At 35.2% G+C, this 21036-nt stretch overlaps 1 protein-coding gene across 4 annotated transcripts in view; it reads left to right on the plus strand.

Annotated features, from left to right (window-relative positions):
• Nucleotides 1-20246, plus strand: part of Mybl1 (MYB proto-oncogene like 1) — a 34686-nt gene extending 14440 nt beyond the window's left edge. Inside the window, exons 5-16 of one of the 4 annotated variants that reach the window (XM_051159319.1) lie at nt 446-666; nt 2271-2445; nt 4420-4491; nt 5913-6017; nt 10722-10955; nt 12146-12514; nt 14798-14940; nt 15531-15645; nt 16767-16883; nt 17103-17207; nt 18633-18812; nt 20056-20246. In XM_051159319.1, coding sequence (XP_051015276.1) covers nt 446-666; nt 2271-2445; nt 4420-4491; nt 5913-6017; nt 10722-10955; nt 12146-12514; nt 14798-14940; nt 15531-15645; nt 16767-16883; nt 17103-17207; nt 18633-18812; nt 20056-20184 — 1965 coding nt within the window. In that variant the 3' untranslated portion in view covers nt 20185-20246. The remainder of the gene's footprint in view (nt 1-445; nt 667-2270; nt 2446-4419; nt 4492-5912; nt 6018-10721; nt 10956-12145; nt 12515-14797; nt 14941-15530; nt 15646-16766; nt 16884-17102; nt 17208-18632; nt 18813-20055) is intronic. The other 3 variants (XM_051159321.1, XM_051159320.1, XM_051159322.1) reach the window with 3 other exon arrangements.
• Nucleotides 20247-21036: the final 790 nt, after the last annotated feature.

Below are 21036 nucleotides of genomic sequence, written 5' to 3' on the forward strand. Positions count from 1 at the left end.
ATTTATTCAGATTATATCTCCATTGTTATCCCCTCACTTGTGTCCTCCCATTCTTCCCCCCTTTCCTCTTTGACCCTAGTCCCCTCCCCTAGGTCTGTGATAGAAGGGGACCTCCTCCGCCACCATATGGTCACAGCCTATCAAGTCTCATCTTGGTAGCCTGCTTATCTTTCCTCTGAGTGCCACCAGGCCTCCCCTCCAAGGGGAAGTGGTCAAATATGGAGCACCAGACTTCGTGTCAGAGTCAGTCCCCGCTAAGTGGAATTCTTAATTCAGAGTTCTCTCCCTTTTTGTTGCTGGTGTTGCTGAGGTCATTCAGCTCAAGCCCAGGGCCTGTATAGACTCAGCCAATGTCTGTGACCACCCCAGCCTTGGCATGCTTCAGTTACATCTTAAAATTCTCTTGTGGTAATGTTTGTTTTCAACTTTTGTTTTTGCTTTTTAGGTTATTGAATTAGTTCAGAAATATGGACCAAAAAGGTGGTCTTTAATTGCAAAACATTTAAAAGGAAGAATAGGCAAGCAGTGCAGAGAAAGATGGCACAATCACCTGAACCCCGAAGTAAAGAAATCTTCTTGGACAGAAGAAGAAGACAGGATCATATATGAAGCACACAAGCGGCTGGGAAACCGTTGGGCAGAGATTGCTAAATTACTTCCTGGAAGGTGCTGAAATAAGTGTCTGCACTTTAGCATGATCTTTACTACCTTTGTATTGAACATATTTGCAAGTACCCCCTTATTTTATTTGTAATTCACATTTAGACTGCATAATGCGAGCAACCATTTGAGTTCATTTATAATAATTTCTGTGGTAAGGAATTGTACAATAAAATAAGACCTTTAAGTTATATAAACATTTTATTTACTCCACAAGTCATGTTTATGTATCATTGCCAGTCAGGCAGAGCCTTGTACAAGCTGGTGAAATGAAATCTAAATTAGAGATCACTTTCACATCAGATACTGTGCACAAGGCTAGGGAATTGAAATACACTGATTGAAGTAAATTATTTTGAAAGTATGTTAGGAAATTCAGTTCTTAATTATGGTATACTTTAAACTGTGAAAGTAGTATATATTGTCCATGTAACTGAAGTAGTATTTTCCTCAGAGGCAGTGATGTGCTATGTACTTCCTGACAGTCACTAGCACTGCAGATCTTAGCTGAGGGAACTTTACATCTTACTCAGACTATACGTCCCTGTGCTGAATAGCTGTAATCTCTATGTAGTCTTCATAGTAACTAATAATGCTTTTATATGCATTCCTTCTTAATCTTGGTATACACTGGACATTAATGTCTCTGTTTCATCGGAAAGTAAGGCACAATATATATTTTTTTCATCCAAGTTACAAACAGTGAGCTGTGAACTTCTGTATTTATGTACCTTTTTACTTTGTGTAGAACCTAGCTTAGTGCTTTAACAGAACAGTGTCTAGTAAGTGTATATTTTATGCAGAATGGAATTTATACTATAAAACAACCTTGGGTAAAAAGGGAGCTGATGAACTCATTTTCTATAAATATAATAGTCTAAGAAATGGTAAAGAATACTTGGAATCTGTAATTATTACTTTCTCTTTCTCCCTCCCTCCTTCTCCCCCCCTAATGGAATTGAAGATTGAACCCAGGCTCTCACTCATGATAGACCACTAGACAGACAATTTACCTCTCAGCTATATCTCCAGCTCTGCATTTTTTTTTTTTTTTTAGTTCTTTGTTTTTCTCTTTTCATTTTCCCAGTGTGAGTGTGAGGCCTTTGTACTGGTCTAACTTTCATACAGAAGGGTCTTTCTTCTGTTTAGATTTTGAGACAGGTTCTTACTATGTTGTCCAGGCTAACCTTGAATCCACCCATCCTGCTACCTTAGCTCCAGGTGCCGGGACTTGAGGCTGACGCCCTGTACCTGGCTTTGTTCCTGTTCTTGTACTGCCAGTTCATTCTCATCTTTCAGATCTTGGCTTTACTTTCATTTTACCAAAGGTCTTCCTGGTCCACCTAACCAAAATTATCCCACTTACTCAATTCCCATCCTATTTTAGTTAGTCACACTGCTATGATAGTTTTCTTATTTATTTCTTGATTTATGGTCTTTCCTCCCTGTTGCCATGCTTTCAGTGAGAATGTAAGCTTCATGACACCAAGGACCTTCCAAATACTTAATTTCACCAGTTATAAAAATATGTTTTATATAGTTTGTGCAAGTTAGTGCTGAAATTTGTGGAATCTCTTTTCCTTTTAAAATTGTATGCTTTGATTTCTTAGGACTGATAATTCTATCAAAAATCATTGGAATTCTACGATGCGAAGAAAAGTGGAGCAGGAGGGCTACTTACAAGATGGAATAAAATCAGAACGATCTTCATCAAAACTTCAACACAAACCTTGTGCGACTATGGACCATTTGCAAACCCAGAATCAGTTTTACATACCTGTTCAGGCACATATTTTTAATACCTTTATTATTTAAAAACAATCTCTGTAGTTGCTATGGGAAAGGGTCTTTTTTTTTTTAAGGACAAAATTTGAATTGGGTAGTGACAAAGATAGACATTTAAATTTCCAAACTGAAAAAGTAAGCCATAATTTTTTTACATATTTTAGTGCAAATTTCATTTAAAAGTTTCTTTTTATATGTGATTTTTCACATTAAGAAATGCAGTATTGCTGGGCACAATGGCGCACACCTGTAATCTCAGCACTCAGTGAGGCGGAGGCAGGCAGATCTCTGTGAGTTCGAGGTTAGCCTGGTCTACAAAGCAAGTCCAGGACAACCAAGGCTACATAGAGAAACCTTGTTTTCCCCTTTCCTGTCTGACTGTCTCTTTGTATTTATAATAGATAATCCTTAGTTCTTTTCACATAATTGTAAAGACTGTTAAGACCAAGTAGTATAACAAAAGATAAATTGGGCACAGTGTTAAGTCTGCTTCCTGAGCCTGAGGTTTGATTTCATTTTACTTTTTATGAACAATTCTAATTTTTGACATGCTTTTAAAAAAGCCACTTGAAGTAGTGACATCTTAATTTATAAATAGGAAGACACGGAATCATAGTGTTGTTATCTGCTGACACTTGATTTTAAGAATTTTAATTTTTTTAAAAAACATTTTCTTCAGAGTCTTAGATTTCAGTAGCATAAACTGCAAGGTGTTTCTTCTTATAAAAATTACCACCTAAAATTTTTTTTACTTGTAGAAAGATAATTTCAAAAATTACTCACTGCCAATGATGTGTGACAATCTCAATGAAAACATGTTGGAATGATAAGGATATTTTTTAATATTTTAAGAATTGTTTTCCATTTAATAACTTAGAAAGTTTTATATATTTAAAATTTAAGCCATCAAGGAGATAATTCTTATTTTTTTTTATGAAGTGATATGAAGAAAAAATGTTTATTTGAAGTACTGTGGCAGATTTTCATTGAAAAGCTTGAGGAAAAATAAGTTTCTAATTTATTGGAGTAGCAAGTTGAATGTGATCCTAATAGAGTATTGTCAAAGCTGAGCTCTAGGGTGAAGCTCAGGTGTGATGACTTGGCATTAGATGATGATTCAGGTAGGCCGTATAGAAAGAGGGCAGATTATAATTATTTGTATTTGATTGGAAGATTTCTTACAAACATCTCATGTATTTGAATAGTGCCCAATAAATTAAAATATACTTCACAATTTTTACTATAAATGTTTTAGAAATGCAGCAGATGATATTTAGTATATTGTCAGAGTGTCTGTTAAGACATGAGTAACAGAAAAAAATCCTCTTCTTTATACCTAGATATTGGCATTAGGTGGTGATAGAAGTAGGAACACAATCCGTTATCTTCTGTAGGCAATAGGGTAACCCCCAACAGCTGACTTGTAAAAATATATCGTAGATAGTATTGGTAGGTACATTGGCTGATACAACAAGGCTTGGAGCCAGGTGTGGTGAGATACACCTGTAATTTCAGCACTGGGGAGGCTGAGGCTGGAGGAGCAGATGTTTGAGACCAGCCTCAGCTACATAGTTAGCCCCAGGCGGTTAGGGCTGCATATCAAAACCCTGTCTCAAAACCAAAAGACAAAAATGCAAATCTAAAATGTAGGTTATTTCTTACACATACGGTTTTATCCTTAGTTCTAGGGACAGGTGATATAATTATTAAATAAAAAGTATTGTAGTTACAAATTTTCAAAGTTATTAGCTAAGGTTCAATCTCCAGGTGCTTTGTTTTTGTTTCTGTTTTTGAAAGGGGATCTCACCATTTAACCCTGAGATTTTACAGCCTCCTGAGTGCTGGCATTAAAGGCATGTGCCACCTTTCCTAGTGTTCCACTCTTTAATGTTGACATTTTATCATAAGATTTCTTGGCATCAGATTTTGAATAAGTGTATAATCTATAATACTAACGCTTTACTTATGTTTTAGATCCCTGGTTATCAGTATGTGTCACCAGATGGCAATTGTGTTGAACATGTTCAGACATCTGCCTTTATTCAGGTAAGTTTAATTTCTAACAATCACAAAGGAAGGTAGTCATCATGTGCTGTTTACTTATAATCCCAGTTTTTAAGCTGAGGCAGGAGGATTGCCACAGTTCAAGACAAGCAGAGCTACGTACACAGCAAATATCAGGTCAGTCAGGGATACAGAATGAAACATACTTGAAAAAGCAAAAACGACAAAAATGAAACAAATGAAAACAAAAAGCAGAGGAATCCTGATGATCTGTACCGACCAATGGTTCCAGCACTTGGAAAGTTAGAGGTAGGACAATGCTGTGCCCACCCTCCACTAAGAAAGAAAAAAAAAAATAAAAGCTTTGGACATATTTTTAGAAGTTGAATATAAAGTTCTCATTTCCTTACCTATTAAACAAGGATAAAGAACAAACCTGAGTTTTTGTTTGTTTTACTTTGAGTAGTATAAAACTAAAGGAAATATATAAATGATTTAAAAAATATAAAATATAAAAATAGGAGGTGATTAGCAGCACCAGTGTGGCAATTTGTTTACTTTTGTAACTTAAATCATTCAAATAGTTGCTGAATTGTATAAAACATATTACAATGCAATTATCTAAAATATTCCAGATGTACATTTTTGGCACACAATTTTTTTTTTGAGACAAGGTCACCCTGTGTTAGCCTTGGCTGTCCTGGACCCGCTTTGTAGACCAGGCTGGCCTTGAACTCATAGCGATCCACCTACCTCTACCTCATGAGTGCTGGGATTAAAGGCGTGCGCCACCACGCCCGGCTTTGGTACACAATTAATGCAATATGTTTTTTTTTTAGGGATTTTGGTTTGGTTTTCTTTTTTGCTGTTGCTCATTTGTTTTTGTATCAGTGTCATGTAGCTCAGGCTAGCCTTGAACTTGATTTGTATCCAAGCATATCCTTGGACTTTTAGTCCTCCTGTCTGCATTCACCTAGTGTTGGGATTTTAAGTGTATGCTGCAATACATGATCTTAGATGGTGCTGGAGACTAGCCCAGGGCTTCTTGCATACTAGGCAAACGACTAACTGAACTATATTAGTATCTCTGTGTTTTGTCTTTTTCTTTTTGCTTGTTGAGATAGGATGTTGCCATGTGGCCCTGGATGGCTTTAAACTGGAAACATATCTTTCTTTCTGTTTCCAGAGTGGGGGAATCGCAGGTATGTACTACCATGCCTGAAAAAATGTTTTTCCCCTTTTTTTTTACATTTAAGTTTTTCCATTTTTAAACATAAGATTGAAATATCTTAGATTCCAACTGAATGATGATACATTGATTCAATAGCATTAAGAGGTTAGTAGCATTTGGATTTCATAACACTAAGCTTTTTTATAGGTTTCATGGAAGAACATAAAAATGAAAACACTATTTTAAAGCAGTTGTGATGGTGCTTGTTTTTCTTTTCTTAAATTTATTTTAGCAACCGTTTGTTGATGAAGATCCTGATAAGGAAAAAAAAATAAAGGAACTTGAGTTGCTTCTTATGTCAGCTGAGAATGAAGTTAGAAGAAAGAGACTTCCGTCTGTAAGGAATGAGCTTATATGTTTGTATTTGATTATTAGAGTCTTTTATATGAATGCTTTTATATTTTCATTATCTGTAGTGTTTTCAATGTGACACCACATTTTAATAGAAACTCTTTTCCCCAATTAATTTGCAGTTTGAGGTTGATTGATTATGATTTATATCTCTTCCAAGATGCTTTAAAGTGTTCTGTATTATGATATTTTTTACAAAAAGAATGAATCTTAAATCATAAATGACTTAGAGTAAAACCTTAGTTTGTATTTTTGTGGAAATTCTGTTTATGTTATATTAGGTTTTTAAAAACTTGACATTCCATGTAATGATGCATTGAATTGAAAAAAGCTTATAAAATTAGAAATGCAATAGGTATAGAGAGATAAGCTCCAAAATTACCTTTATTTCCTTTTACTCTATTTAGGATATAAATTCAGTAAATTGGGAACATTAATAAAAACAGCAGAAAGAACATTTAGATTTTCTAATCACTAAAGAACTCTTTCAAAAGAAGTAGGTTGATATGGATGTCTTCAATTTGGTTAGTCAGAATAACTAAATATTAAAATTAGAAAAATGATATAAATTCTAGTAGAATTAAACAGGCCATGCTACATGGATTAGAGAAAAAAGATGTACATTTATATTAGAAGTTTAAAATGATATATGAAGTCTTTTTATGTTTAGAGATAGCTTTTTTTTTTTTTAGATTGGGCCTACAGTTCAGTTGTAGAGCATTTGTCTTGTTCAGTCTCAGCACTGAAAAAAGTTGCTTTTTTTCCTCCTTGCTTTCAGATTTAACAAGAGAGCAGAAATTTTGAGAGTTACTGGGAACTCAGGTAGCATCACTCTGACAGAATAACTGACATGTCTAATTAGAGTTAAGAGGGTATTAAAATGAAATGCTAATTATTATAGGTGAGTTATTTATTATAGGAAAGGTAGGTTTTGTTTTGAAACTATAAACTATCAGGAAATAAGACTAGAAGTGTGCATGGTTCAATGTTAATTTTAGTTTTGTTAAAGAAGTGACAAATAGTTGTATCCACAGAGTCCTAATTTGTAGATGATTATGTCATGCTTAAGCCATTTTGGAAATTTTTGGATTGGGATGTAGCTCAGCGCTAGGAGCCTTTCCTATGTTTGAGGCCTTGGGCTCTGCCCCCAGTACTTCAAATAAAAACAAAGCAACTTAAAAAAATTCAAGTGCTTTTAAATTTAAAACATTTTTCCATTTTATTTTATGTGTATGAGTGTTTTGTCTACTTGTATATCTGTGTGCCACATATATGAAGTTCCAGAGGAAGCCGGAAGAAGCTGTCAGATCCCCTGAAACTGCCACGTAGTTCCTAGGAACCAAACCCAGGCCCTTTAGAAGAGCTGTCACTTCTCTTAACTGCTGAGCCATCTTTCCAGTTCAGTTTTGATTTTCAAAAACAAAACAAAACGAAACAGTGCTGAGGACATGTTGGGAAGGTGTTGGGGATAAAGAGGGGAATGGCAGGTGGAAATGATCAAGATATGTTATATACATATATGAAGTTATTGAAGAATAAATATTTTTAAAACTAGTAACAGTACCTTAACTCAGGATGCAGCATATCTGTCTCATTTAATAAGGAAAATATACTAGCTCAAGTAATTCACATTTTATATTAAAAGGGAGAAAATTGCTGACTTTTTAAAACTTGCTGTTAAAGATGTGACTGAATAGGTTATTTTAAATCCTTGAGGGAAGACTTCGTACAATTTTTCCAATTTTATTTTTTCAAAAATCTAAAAGAAATGGACAATTTTATTGATACATACCAATTACAAAATTAAACCATCATCAAATAGGCTATTTAAATAGACCTAGAGAAATTGAAGCAGACACTAAAAGTCTCCAAAACAAAACAAACAAATCACATTGCTAGAGGGTATTAACACAGAATTCCACCAGACTTCCAAAGAAGAGTTAATGACAATAATCCTCAAATTACTTCACAAAATAGAAACAGAAAGAACATTGTCAAGTTTCTTTTACAAGGACACAGTTACTGTGATAATCAAGCCCTATAAAGACACAGCAAAGAAAGGGAATTATAGACCAATTTCTCTTATTAACAGGTATAAAAATTCTCTATAATATTTGTAAACTGAATCCAAACACACACAAAAAGAACATCCATCATGATGAATTAGATTTCATCTTAGAGGTTTAGAGATTGTTCAACATATGCAAATCAATAAATGTAATCCACTATATAGACAAAATGAGAGACAAAAACCATATGATCATCAGATGCACAAAAACTCAGATAAAACAGAAGATCATAGGTAATAGGTGAGAAAACATTACTAGTATTTTTTCCTTTTTATTATTTTTCTTTTCTTACATATACATTTATATTATTACACATATATACAATAAACTACCTACATCAAGAAAAACCATGAAACAATCAGGAGTTATACAAATGTTACATTCATAGTGTTTTGTCTATTTGTATTTGGCAACTTTGACTTCATATAAATTTATTTATTTTTGTAAACAGCTGTGTGATAATAATGACTACTGTTTTACTGAATTCCATTATGCTGTACTAAGCTGTTTCATGTATGTTTTTGGTAATTCTCTATTAATTAATTAGCTAAAATAGGGGGACTGCATTGGAGATTAAGATTAGAGATGTATATTTGCTATGCTATGGTTTTTCTCTTGGGGCCAGTGGCTTCCCTTTTTGTTTTTTGTTTTGTTTTCGTTTTTTCTATTTTTCGGTGATGGGGCTATATGATTCAGTAGCTATTTCTTTTCTTTTTTTGTTTTTGTTTTTGTTTTTGTGGTTTTTTGTTTTTCAAGTCTGGGTTTCTCTGTGTAGCCTTGGCTGTTCTGGAGCTCACTCTGTAGACCAGGCTGGCCTCGAACTCAGAGATCCACCTGCGTCTGCTTTCTGAGTGCTGGGATTAATGGCATGTGCCATCATCAACCAGCCAGTAATAATTTCTTAAATGTGACTTAATTAAATGGCATCTATGTTAATGAAATTGTTTTAATTTATTTTATTTTTAGGAAACTTTATGGGTAGAGCTTGTTTTACAGATGTTTTTTACTTTAACATAAAACTTAACATTTTATTAGTATTCATCTTCAGTACCTTTTAGAAATTATGATTTTAAAAATTATTTATTTAATATGTATGGGTGTTTGCCTGCATGTATGTACCATTTACATGCAGTGCTCATGGAGGTCAGAAGAGGGTGTAAGGATCCTTTGGGACTGGAATTACAGATGGTTTTGAGTTCACATGTGGGTGCTGTGAACTGAAACTTGAGACCTCTGGAAAAGCAGCAAGTACTCTTACCCACTGAGCTATCTCTCCAGCCCTGGTTTTTTAGTAGTAGAAACCATTTATTAAGTGATTCCTGTAAAATAGGCAGTATGTTCTTGAGAATGTGGTCACTTCTTGCTATACTTAATTTTAAATAAAATTAAAAATTCCTCATGTGCAACAACCACATTTTGTACATTTGACTGCTGGCTCCCATACTGATTTGCTGAAGATATAGAACATTTTCATATTTCAGAAAGTTCTATTGAATAGTGCTATACTCATTACAAGTTATCTTTATGACTCTTCAATTTCTTTCTTTTATTATTATAACAGCAGGAAACTAGGTTTACAAGATAAGTAAATTGCCTCAGTTACGTTTCTAAAGAGAGAAAGAAAACCTGATATTAGAGTTTTAATCTGCAATGAGAGCAGAGATTAAGCATAGAATATAATAAGATGAAATAAATCATTTGGTTTTATAATAACTCAGGAGAAAGATGTACTTAAGACTCACACTCGGGATATGTTCTTTTTTTTAAAAAATTTTTAAAATTAATTTATTCTTGTTACATCTCAATGGTTATCCCATCCCTTGTGTCCTCCCATTCTTCCCTCCCTCCCCTTTTCCCCTTATTCCCCTCCCCTATGACTGTGACTGAGGGGGATTTCCTCCCCCTGTATATGCTCATAGGGTATCAAGTCTCTTCTTGGCAACCTGCTGTCCTCCCTCTGAGTGCTACCAGGTCTCCCCCTCCAGGGGACATGGTCAAATGTGAGGCACCAGAGTATGTGAGAAAGTCATAACGGGATATGTTCTTAAAGGAAGTCCTACTTAAGTTCAACCTTGACACTCAGGATGATTATATATTAGCAAGATAGATGAGTTAGAACAGATGAAAGTATATAATCAGTCACACAGCACACTTCTTAGTATTTAAACTGCTCTTAAATCAAGACTAGCACCTTGTGTGGACAGTTGGTTAGAGAATGTTCTAGATAAAGAGAATAACAATATGTAAAGAGATTCTTCAGAGTTAAAAAAACATCATTCATCAGGGAGTTAAAAATACTATAGCTTGGTATTCTCCTTGAAGGAGGGCCACGAGTTTGTAAAGAAATGAGGCCAGGTTTTAGATCTTGTTATAATGTAAGGGCTAATTTTATTGACAGTGACATTATAGTTAAAATTATTTAGGAAAAGGAAATCTAGTCAAGGAATGAGATTTAGTGGAAACAGATTGTATACTACTACTGAAGAAAGGTTGTATATAGTACTATTTATTTTTTTAGCTAAAATAATATGAAGCATGTTATTGAAATTTTTCATTTAAAATCTAATTCATGCCTACATTGAGAATGGCAAATAATACTGAAATTTCTTTTGTACTTTTAGCAACCTGGAAGCTTTTCTAGCTGGTCTGGTAGTTTCCTCATGGATGAAAGCATGTCTAACACACTGAATAATCTTGAGGAACACACTAATGAGTTTTATAGCATGGATGAAAATCAGACTGTGTCTGCTCAGCAGAATTCACCCACGAAGTTTCTAGCTGTAGAAGCAAATGCTGTATTGTCTTCTCTACAGACCATCCCAGAATTTGCAGAAACTCTAGAACTTATAGAATCTGTAAGTTTGCAATTATGAAATTAATTACATAATCTTATGTTTAGATGCTTAGTTGTTTTATTATTATTATTATTATTATTATTATTATTATTATTATTATTATTATTATTATTATTATTATTATTATTATTATTTTTCGAGACAGGGTTTCTCTGTGTAGCCTTGGCTGTCCTGGACTTGCTTTGTAGACCAGGCTGGCCTTGAACTCACAGAGATCCACCTGCTTCTGCCTCCCAAGTGCTGAGATTAAAGGCGTGTGCCACCACTGGCCGGCAGTTTAATATTTAAGAGACGTTTACCAACTTACATGTTAAGCATTGCCTAAGTTTGTTCTCTTTTGTAGATGTTTCTAACAAAAAATTAAAGGTCTAAGTTCTCAAGTATGTGTCTTAAAAAGATGTTTTTAGAATTAAATACTTAATTCTTTTTTGTTTTTGTTTTGTTTTTTGAGACCGGGTTTCTCTGTGAACCTTGGTTGTCCTGGACTCACTTTATAGACCAGACTAGCCTCGAACTCAAAGAGATCCTTCTGCCTCTGCCTCCCTGAGTGCTGCGATTACCAAATCATTCTTTATTAGATGAATTACACAAGTATATTAGAATGTTGGCAGCTAGATAAACTATAAAAAGGAAAAGTAAAATCTCCTGTATATTTATACTTGATAATTTGATGTATATAAAAATGCACACATATATTTTTTATCTTCTACTTATATCATGAGTCTCAGCATACATATAATTTTTGAACAAGGTTTCACTGTATATCCTTGGTTGGCCTGGAACTCACTATTAGTCCAGGCCGGACAGAAATCTGCCTGTCTCTGCTTCCTGAGTGCTGGGATTAAAGGTGTATACCACTATGCCTGCATCTTGAAAATATTTTTTTTGTATGTTCATTTTGGTTTGGTTTTTTTTGTTGTTTTGTTTTTTGAGACAGGGTTTCTCTGTGTAGCCTTGGCTGTCCTGGACTGGCTTTGTAGATGAGGCTAGCCTGGAACTCACAGTGATCCACCTGCCTCTGCCTTCTGAGTGCTGGGATTAAAGACGTGCGCCACCATGCCCGGCGACAAAGCTTGTTTTTACTGGTAAAAATGAGTAAATAGCTTGTTAGAAACTATCATCCTGTATTCAGATCATACTTAACTAGGTTACAGCTTAACTTTAGTTAAGAATTCAATTTTTTTCCCTAGGATCCTGTAGCATGGAGTGATGTTACCAGTTTTGATCTTTCTGATGCTGCTGCCTCTCCTGTCAAGTCTACTCCAGTTAAACTAATGCGAATTCAACATAATGAAGGAGCCATGGAATGTCAATTTAATGTCAGTCTTGTACTTGAAGGGAAAAAGAACAGTTGTAATGGTGGGGACAGTGAAGCTATTCCTTTAACATCCCCCAGTGTGGTCAAATTTAGCACTCCACCAACCATCCTCAGAAAGAAGAAAAGAGTACGAGTGGGTCAGTCTCTAGGCAGTGAGCTTGGTGACGGCTCGTTCAGTGACGGCAGTAATACAGCACTAAAGCACACACCAGTGAAAACACTACCATTTTCTCCTTCACAGGTACTCATGCTTTCATTTATGTTTGCAAATCTCGACAAGCTAAATTAAATTAGATCTTAGTATCTTTAAAGCATTGGGTTTTTTTGTTAACACAAAAGTAGATATGTTTAAATGTATCCATGAGAATAATAAACTCATAAAGGGTCATATTTGCATTATAGTACCCTAGAATTTCAAGAGCTAAAAGGAATTTTTCTATGTCGTATAGTCCCATTTCTTCAGGAAACTGGCCCCTAAAAGTAAAATGATTTTGTCCAAAAGTATTTAATGCAAAGCTGATACTAAGATCCAGCATGACTCTTCGATCCTTGATTGTTCAACATATATATCTGATGTGGTCTAAAGAGACCTTATCTGCATACAGCAACTTAGATTTTCTTTTACCTGTTAAATTTCCCTTTTTGACATTCTTTGGAAGAAATCTAGACAACAGTTTACTTACTCTAAGAATTCCATGTGTGGATGTCCAAAACTACTTGCTTAGCTTTTTAGTAATGTTTCTAACAGCAAATATATATTAGGAATATTTTTATTGAGATCTTACTATATTCCCGGCTATTTGTCACAGTATCTCTCTTAATCTTCTTTCAAAAGACATTGGAAGCGAAAGGTAATAAGGTTTTAAAGTGCAGCAACTGTTGTTTGCTGAAAGTATTGAAAGCAACTTAAGGAAGGAAAGGTAGATTTTATTTTAGCCCCCAGGTGACAGTATAGTGGAAGTCACAGTGGTAGGAACTTGAGAGAGCTGGTCACATCAGTATCACATCCAGAAGAGAGTCGTGAATGCGTGTTGCTTCTGCTTCTGCACAGCTCCATTTCTGAGAGCATGTAGAATGTGTTACTTGGGGAGTAGCCCCTCCACTTTTAGTCTTGGTTTTCCTACCTAACCTCACAAGCATGCAGAGACCCCCTTCCCAGATGATTCTAGATTTTGTCAAGTTGACAGTAGTAATGATCACACAAATTTAAAGCGTTTTATGAAGCTGGGTGTGGTGGCACATTCTTTTAATCCCAGAACTTGGGAGGCAGAGGCAGGTGGATCGCTGTGAGTTCAAGGCCAGCCTGGTATACAAAGCGAGTCTAGAACAGCCAAGGCTACAGAGAAACCCTGTTTCGAAAAGCAAACAAACAAACAAACAAACAAACAAAAATGAAGCATTTTATGAAAAAACTAGGGAGCTTAACGGTCAAATACATATGGGGAATGCTAGAATATTATGGAGCTATGCTATTAGGTTGGGAGGATAAGAATGATATGGTAGTATGCAGCTACCTTGATCTGAAAATGTTTGAGGTAACAAAAATACGTGGGCTATAACAGGAATCGTATATTTATTCTCCCTCTGCCTCTCACAGTTGAAAATTATCCTGGGAAGATGAGCTTTTTCCATTTCCAGAGCGTATACATTAGTAATTTTTACTGAAGTAAATTCTAGGCTAGAAAGCAAGTAGGTATTTAAATTTTATCCTGAGAAAGGGTTTGATTGCTAATCTGAGGTGAGGTGGTTCAAATATTAGGAGGCAGGAGTGACAGAGTTAGAGTAGATTGCAGTTATACTGGCACTGTTGGAACAGTTTCCACTTCCTTATATTACTGCTTATAATCTGCTAGCAACAAAAGTAAATCACAATTTCATAACAGTATATAAGTTAAGACTTAGTTAGCACATTGTATAATTTAGAAAGTGGACTCTCATTTTGTCTGTGTAAGTATGTGTGCTGTCTTCTAGACAGACAGCTCTGCCAGACAGTTAACTTTCAATAAACAAAACAATGTCTCATCCTAAAACTTGTGCTTCCTGAATAGTTGAGACTACAGGTGCACACACCATGCCCAGGCTATTATTCTTTTCTGAGTTCTAGATACTCTCAGAGAAAAATACACTTAATATAATTTGTGAATAACAGCTCACAGTTAACTTTTTCAGTTATACTCTTGTACAAAACTAGAAGAGTTGTTGTAATACCTATGTATGGGCGTCTGTAGATCTATATTAGATGGAATACTGTTTTAAGTTCTTTGTGCTATTATAAAACATGACTGTTTGTAAGACAGCTGTTTCTTAAATGTTTATCATATGCCAAACTGTTCAAATGCTGGAAGGCAGCAATGAACACAACAGAAATTTCTTGCTTTTATGGAGCTTAATTTTCATGAAGTAGAATATAAATGTAATATTATTTAAAATATTTTTCTAAAATAATAGAGAAGTCTTATCAGTTTGATATTTGTATCGGAATTTTGATGTTCTAAAAATTGTCTGAATTTTCTTCCCCTTTTAGTTTTTTAACACATGTCCTGGAAATGAACAACTTAATATAGAAAACCCTTCGTTTACATCAACCCCAATTTGTGGGCAAAAAGTTCTCATCACAACTCCTCTTCAAAAAGAAGCAACTCCCAAAGATCAAAAAGAAAATGTAGGGTAAGTCTGTACTAATAATTATGTTATGGAAAATAGGAAGCATAATGCCAAGGATGTGTTAGCATTTTATTCAGTGAATGGCATGTCACATAATCTTTATGTCTATAGGACTTAGAAGTTTGTTGTTATTGTTTGTTATTGTTGTTGTTTTGGGGGTGGAGACAGGGTTTCTCGGTGTAGCCTTGGCTATCCCAGAATCACTCTGTAGACCATGTTGGCCTTGAACTCACAGTAATCCGCCTACCTCTGCCTCTCAAGTGCTGGGATTAAAGGCGTGCACCACCACACTCAGCAAGTTGTTATTGTTTTTAAAGTCACAACCTTTTGTTTTGTTCCTGTATAATACTGAAAACTGGTCAAATGTAGCACAAATTTTTATTACTTAGTACTTTTTTTCTGAGTCATTTCTTTTTTAAATTATTAACTAGAGTATAAACTACTTTAGACAACCATATTTCAAATAGCTATATGATACCTTAAAAGTATATGTGTATATTCAAAATGTACTTTATGCTTTTACATGGTTTTGCCTTTGCTAACATATGAGCTCATGTTGTGACAGTAACATGAATATCTGGATGATTGACTAGGTTTAGAACTCCTACTATTAGAAGATCTATCCTGGGTACCACACCAAGGACTCCTACTCCTTTTAAGAATGCACTTGCTGCCCAGGAAAAGAAATATGGACCTCTTAAAATGGTGGTATGTATACTCTTTATTCTCAAGCACTTTCCTTGTTTTAAACAAACAAGCAAGCAAATTGGTTTTTACCATTTTGATTTTTTTAGTATTAAAAAAGTGTTAATTGAAACTGAAACAAAATTTTATTTCATAATTTATGAATATGAGTCTGTGTTAATCTTTCTTGACCTTTAAAGAATGCTTTGCTTGCCTTATTTTAAATTTGTATGTTCTCATGTTAACTAAAAGAAAACAGTTGTCTGTGGTATGCTTAATGTTAAAATATTTATTTAGTAGTTTAGTAGTTTTACTGTAGTGGAATTAATATTTATATAGATAATCACTTAAATACTAATAGGTCAGGGATCCTTCTTGAAGTTCAGTTTTCTTTATACACATTATTAAGTATTCCCAGGTTTGTTTGTTTGGTTTTTTTTGTAACGCTAAAAGAGACAATAAAATAAAGGGGCTTGTCTCTAGTCTCACTCTAGCGAGTGCTTAGTTGGCACTACTATTATTCTTGTAGCTGTGGTAGCAATAGTTCATAAAGTAATATATATGTGAAATGTTTTAGTTATTTGTGTTCTCATAAACACTGATACCTTTAAAATAACCTCAGAAAAGCCCAGAATATTCTAGACTACATATTTTTATATGTTTATTAGAAATAAAAAATACTTAAGTTTTGTTTCTTCAGTGGTGATTTAAATTTTGTTCTAATTTTAGTAATTTTAATGGTGGATTCATTAATATTTTTAAGTAATTATTTTTTTGCTATAAACTGATTAATAATTTAAATATCTGTATTAAGTAGGAGATAATTTTGTTAATATTGGAAAAGTGTAAAAGGTAGTTTATGGGAGGCAGAGGCAGGCAGATCTCTGTGAGTTTGAGGCCTGCCTGGTCTACAAACCCAAACTATTATTGTAATTGTGGGTGTGTACATGCCAGGGTGCTCCTGAAGAAGTTAGAGACAGCTCTGGGGAATTAATTCTTTCCTTTCACCATGGACTCTAGGGATGGAACTTGGGTTGTCAGGCTTGTGGTTTTGTCAGGCCAAAAGACTAGTTTTTATACACAGACAGAAATAAAAAAGGAATTTCTGGAAATTGCTTTTTAAAACCTTTTAAAAAATAATTTAGTCGCAGCCACTTGCCTTCTTGGAAGAAGACATTCGAGAAGTTTTAAAAGAAGAAACTGGAACAGACATATTCCTCAAAGAGGAAGATGAATCTGCGTACAGAAGCTGCAAACAAGAGGTAACCCTGGGCATTGTGTATGCATTGTTTCCAGAGTTAGAGGTGGGTCTTCCTATGCCTTTGGCTGCCCTCAGACTTGCAAGCCTCCTGCCTCCACTTTCTGAGAGCTGTGATTGCAGGTGTGCTTTTTTCATGTCAGCTCTTCCAGTATTACTGCTAATGAATGTTTCTCATGTCCAAGAGACTTGGCTATGTTACATTGTAAATTATTTTTCTTAGCATTCTGCATCTGTGAAGAAAGTCAGAAAATCACTAGCCTTAGAGAGTTGGGACAAAGAAGAACAAGGCACTCAGCTACTAACTGAAGACATTTCAGACATGCAGGTTTGTAAATAATTCATACGTGTTTTAATATGTATTTATTTATATTAAATTTATTCATTTTGCATCCCGATCGTAGCCTCTTCCCTCCTTGCCTCCCTGTCACACCCCCTTCTCCCTTTCCTCCTCCCCTTACTCCTCAGAAAAGGGGAGCCACTCCCCCCAGTACAAACCCACCCCAGCCCATCAAGTTGCATCCTCTTACACTGAGGCCAGACAAAGCAGTCCAGCTAGGGTAGGGAGAGTGATCCAAAAGCAGGCAACAGAGTCCATGTCAGAGAGAGTCCCTGCTCTTCTTGTTAGGGGACCCACAAGAAAAACCAAGCTGCCCAGCCGCTACATACATATCATGGCCTAGGTCCAGTCCACGCATGCTCTTTGGTTGGTGCTTCAGTCTCTGTAAGGCCCTATGGGCCTAAGTTAGTTGACTCCCTTGGTCTTCTTGAGGAGTTCTTGTCCTTTCTGGGTTTTTCTATCCTCCCTGAGCTCCACCTAATGTTTGGCTGTGGGTCTTAGCATCTGTTTCGATCTGCAGCTGGGTGGAGCCTCTCAGAGGACAACTATGTTAGGCTCCTGTCTGGGCACAGCAGAGCATCATTAATAGTGTGTGGGGTGAGTCTCACATTCGGCCAGTTGTTGGTTGGCTAGTCCCATCTTTATCCCTGCGCTTCTTGTAGGCAGGGTAAATTTTGAGTTGAAGTTTTTTGTGGGTAGGTTGGTGTCCCCCTCCCTCCATTGAAAGTCCTGCCTAGCTAGGAGGTGGACACTTCTGTCTTAATGTCCTCCACAGCTAGGCGTCTCAGCTAGAGTCACCCCCATATTCTCTCAAGAGCCTACCCTGTCACGAGTCTCCAGATTGTCTCAGAGATGCCCTCCCACCTCGGCTTCCCATCCTTCTCTCTCCTAGTCTTCCCACTTCTGCTCTTTCCACACCTGATCCCCACCCTTGCTCCCCTCCCCACACCCTCTTCCATAACTCAGAAAAGAAATGGAATAGTCATACATGCTTTTAAATGGCTGTATTGTGTCATGGTGGTTCTCATTTCATATGTATTGCTTAGCCAGATCATTTAAAAGAGAGTCACAGAAAATTTAGGATTATATTGCCTAATTCAGAGAGAATGTATTATCTATGAAGAATATATTATTATTTAAACTAATTTTATTTTGAGAGAAGTTAGCCTTTTGTATGATGTCAAAAAATGGTGGTTCACAAAGCTTTAAATTTTAGTATCTTATGGAATTACCAAAATATTACTATAGCACTAGAAATTATTTTAAATAATTACCAAGATATAGCATTAGAAATTTCATCAGCGCCAAATGCTTCCTAGGAGGAAAACGAACAGGGCTTCCATTACCACCTACTCAGTAGTCTCTTGTCTCTATTTTTGAATTAGTTATTTTCCTCTTTCTTTTTTCTCTTAGTCAGAAAATATACTTACAACATCTTTATTAATGATACCATTATTGGAAATACATGACAATAGGTGCAACTTGACTCCTGAAAAACAAGATATAAATTCAGCCAACAAAACATATACACTTACTAAAAAGAAACCAAACCCTAACACTTGTAAAGCTGTCAAATTGGAAAAGAGTCTTCAGGTACGGATTTATAGTTTCTTTAGTGATTTTTGTTGTTGTTTAGTCAATGATCACTTTGAACTTATCGATTACAAGCTATACTTTTTCTTTTAAAGTTTAAATTGAAAAGTACAATAAAAATTATTTTGTCACTGGAAGCAGGCCTTGGTTTGAGAGAGACTCATTCCTCAGTGCACATAACATCTGTACGATTGGACTTGTTAGCCCGAGATTTTTAGAGTGTTTTTGTTTTTTGTTTGTTTTTGTTGTTGTTTTGAGACAGGATCTAAGACTTAGTGCTTCTTAGGACAGTTCATTATGTAGTGGCTCTGACATGTCATGTAGAAACCTTTATCCTTTGATAAAGATAAAACAAAGAGGGTACACTTCTGTTTCATTTTTTGACATCTTCCCTTTAAGTCCTTTTTTTTCTTTCTTGGTACTGGGGACCCCTCCTGAGCCTCCCACATGCTAGACTCTACTCTACCACTGAACTATACTTATAGCTCTTCTCTTTAAAACTTCTGCAAAATTAGGGGGCAAAAAGAGATAACCAGTTTGATTTCTTTTCCTGTTATGATTCATTTGATTTGTGGAGAATTATTGGGAACAAAACTATTATACTGCCACCACAGGCTAGTGAAATATATATATATATATATATATATATATATATATATATATATATATATATATATATATATATATAAAATAATTACACAAAAATTGATCATAAATATTTTAGTATGTGTTTAAAAATATACCTCCTTTTAAAAGTGCCAATGTTGCCAGTTGTGGTGGTTCATGCCTTTAATCCCAGCCCTCAGGAGGTAGAGGCAGGCAGATTGCTACGAGTTCGAGGCCAGCCTGTTTACAAAGTGAGTCCAGGGTAGCCAAGGCTACACAGAGAAACTCTGTCCTGAAAAAAAGACAATATTATTATCAAAATACTTTACAACAATTACTTATAAAATTCCTAGTCAAAATAATTGATTTTTAAGTCTAGTTATATGGACCGGCAATATGGCTTACTAGATAAAGGTGCATGCTGCCAATCCTGATGACCTGAGTTCCGCAGCCCACATGGTAGAATGAGAGAACTGGCTCCTGAAAGCTGTCCTTTGACTTCCACATATTTGTGTAGAAGTCACACACACATGTGCATGCATGTACACGTGTACATACACAGCACATACACACTCTAATTATGAAGTGGTTTGGGTAGTTAATTTTACTAATTTTCACATTGATATTTCCTTCACAGTCAAATTGTGAATGGGAAACAGTGGTGTATGGGAAGACAGAAGACCAACTTATCATGACTGAACAAGCAAGAAGATATCTGAGCACTTACACAGCTGCCAGCAGCACGTCAAGAGCTCTAATACTCTAACTGTTAGTAAAGCTGATAAGATGTCTTGACCCCTTACTGTATCTTATGCTAGATTAGGTCACAATGAAATTTATCTCAATTCTTTTAAAGGTTTCAATACATCCCTAAAATGGTTTGTACTTTTTTTCTATATTGGACAGACAAAAAACAAAAAAGCCACGTAAAGTAAGGGGTAGGCAGATTCATTATTTATATTTTTAAGAAATGAGAGTTTTAAATTTTGTTTTTAAATAACAAAAAGGGAATATAAGGATGTTCATGTGTAATTCCAAAGTAAATTATCCTTAATTTCATTACATAATATACATCGCTACTTTCTCAAGGCTGTAGTCTGATATAAACAAGTATGTGTGACCTCTATGACAGTCTGTGTTTAGGTGGCATGGGGCCTTTTGAAGTACTTCTGCATGTGTGCTGACTTATGTAGACACCATTTATAAGGAAATACAGTGGGAAGGAGTCTCAAGGAAGCTAGAAAGTTGCACTACTAATTTTGGTATTTTTCAAAAACAATGAAATTAACTACAGTGTTAAGCATATTTATTTGTGCATAGTACTAAAAAAGCATTGAAATGAGCTTTTCCTTACTGGTGGAGTCAGTATTTCTTTAAAGTCTCAGAGGAGCTGAGAGTTTGTTGAATGTATTGTACAATATGTAGGAGCAGGGAAACTGTGTAAATTGGAAAGATGTCTGTTTTTATAATTTATTTTCATTTTTAAAGCTTAAATGTAGATATTTATATATATATATATATATATACAGGGTGTCTAGATCCAGTGTTGTTTCTTGTCATTACAGCTAACACAGTAAAGAATAACTTTGACTTTCAAGTATGAGATAGTTAATTTATA

This window comes from Acomys russatus, chromosome 2 (assembly GCF_903995435.1).
Source record: "Acomys russatus chromosome 2, mAcoRus1.1, whole genome shotgun sequence".
Lineage (NCBI taxonomy): Eukaryota > Metazoa > Chordata > Mammalia > Rodentia > Muridae > Acomys > Acomys russatus.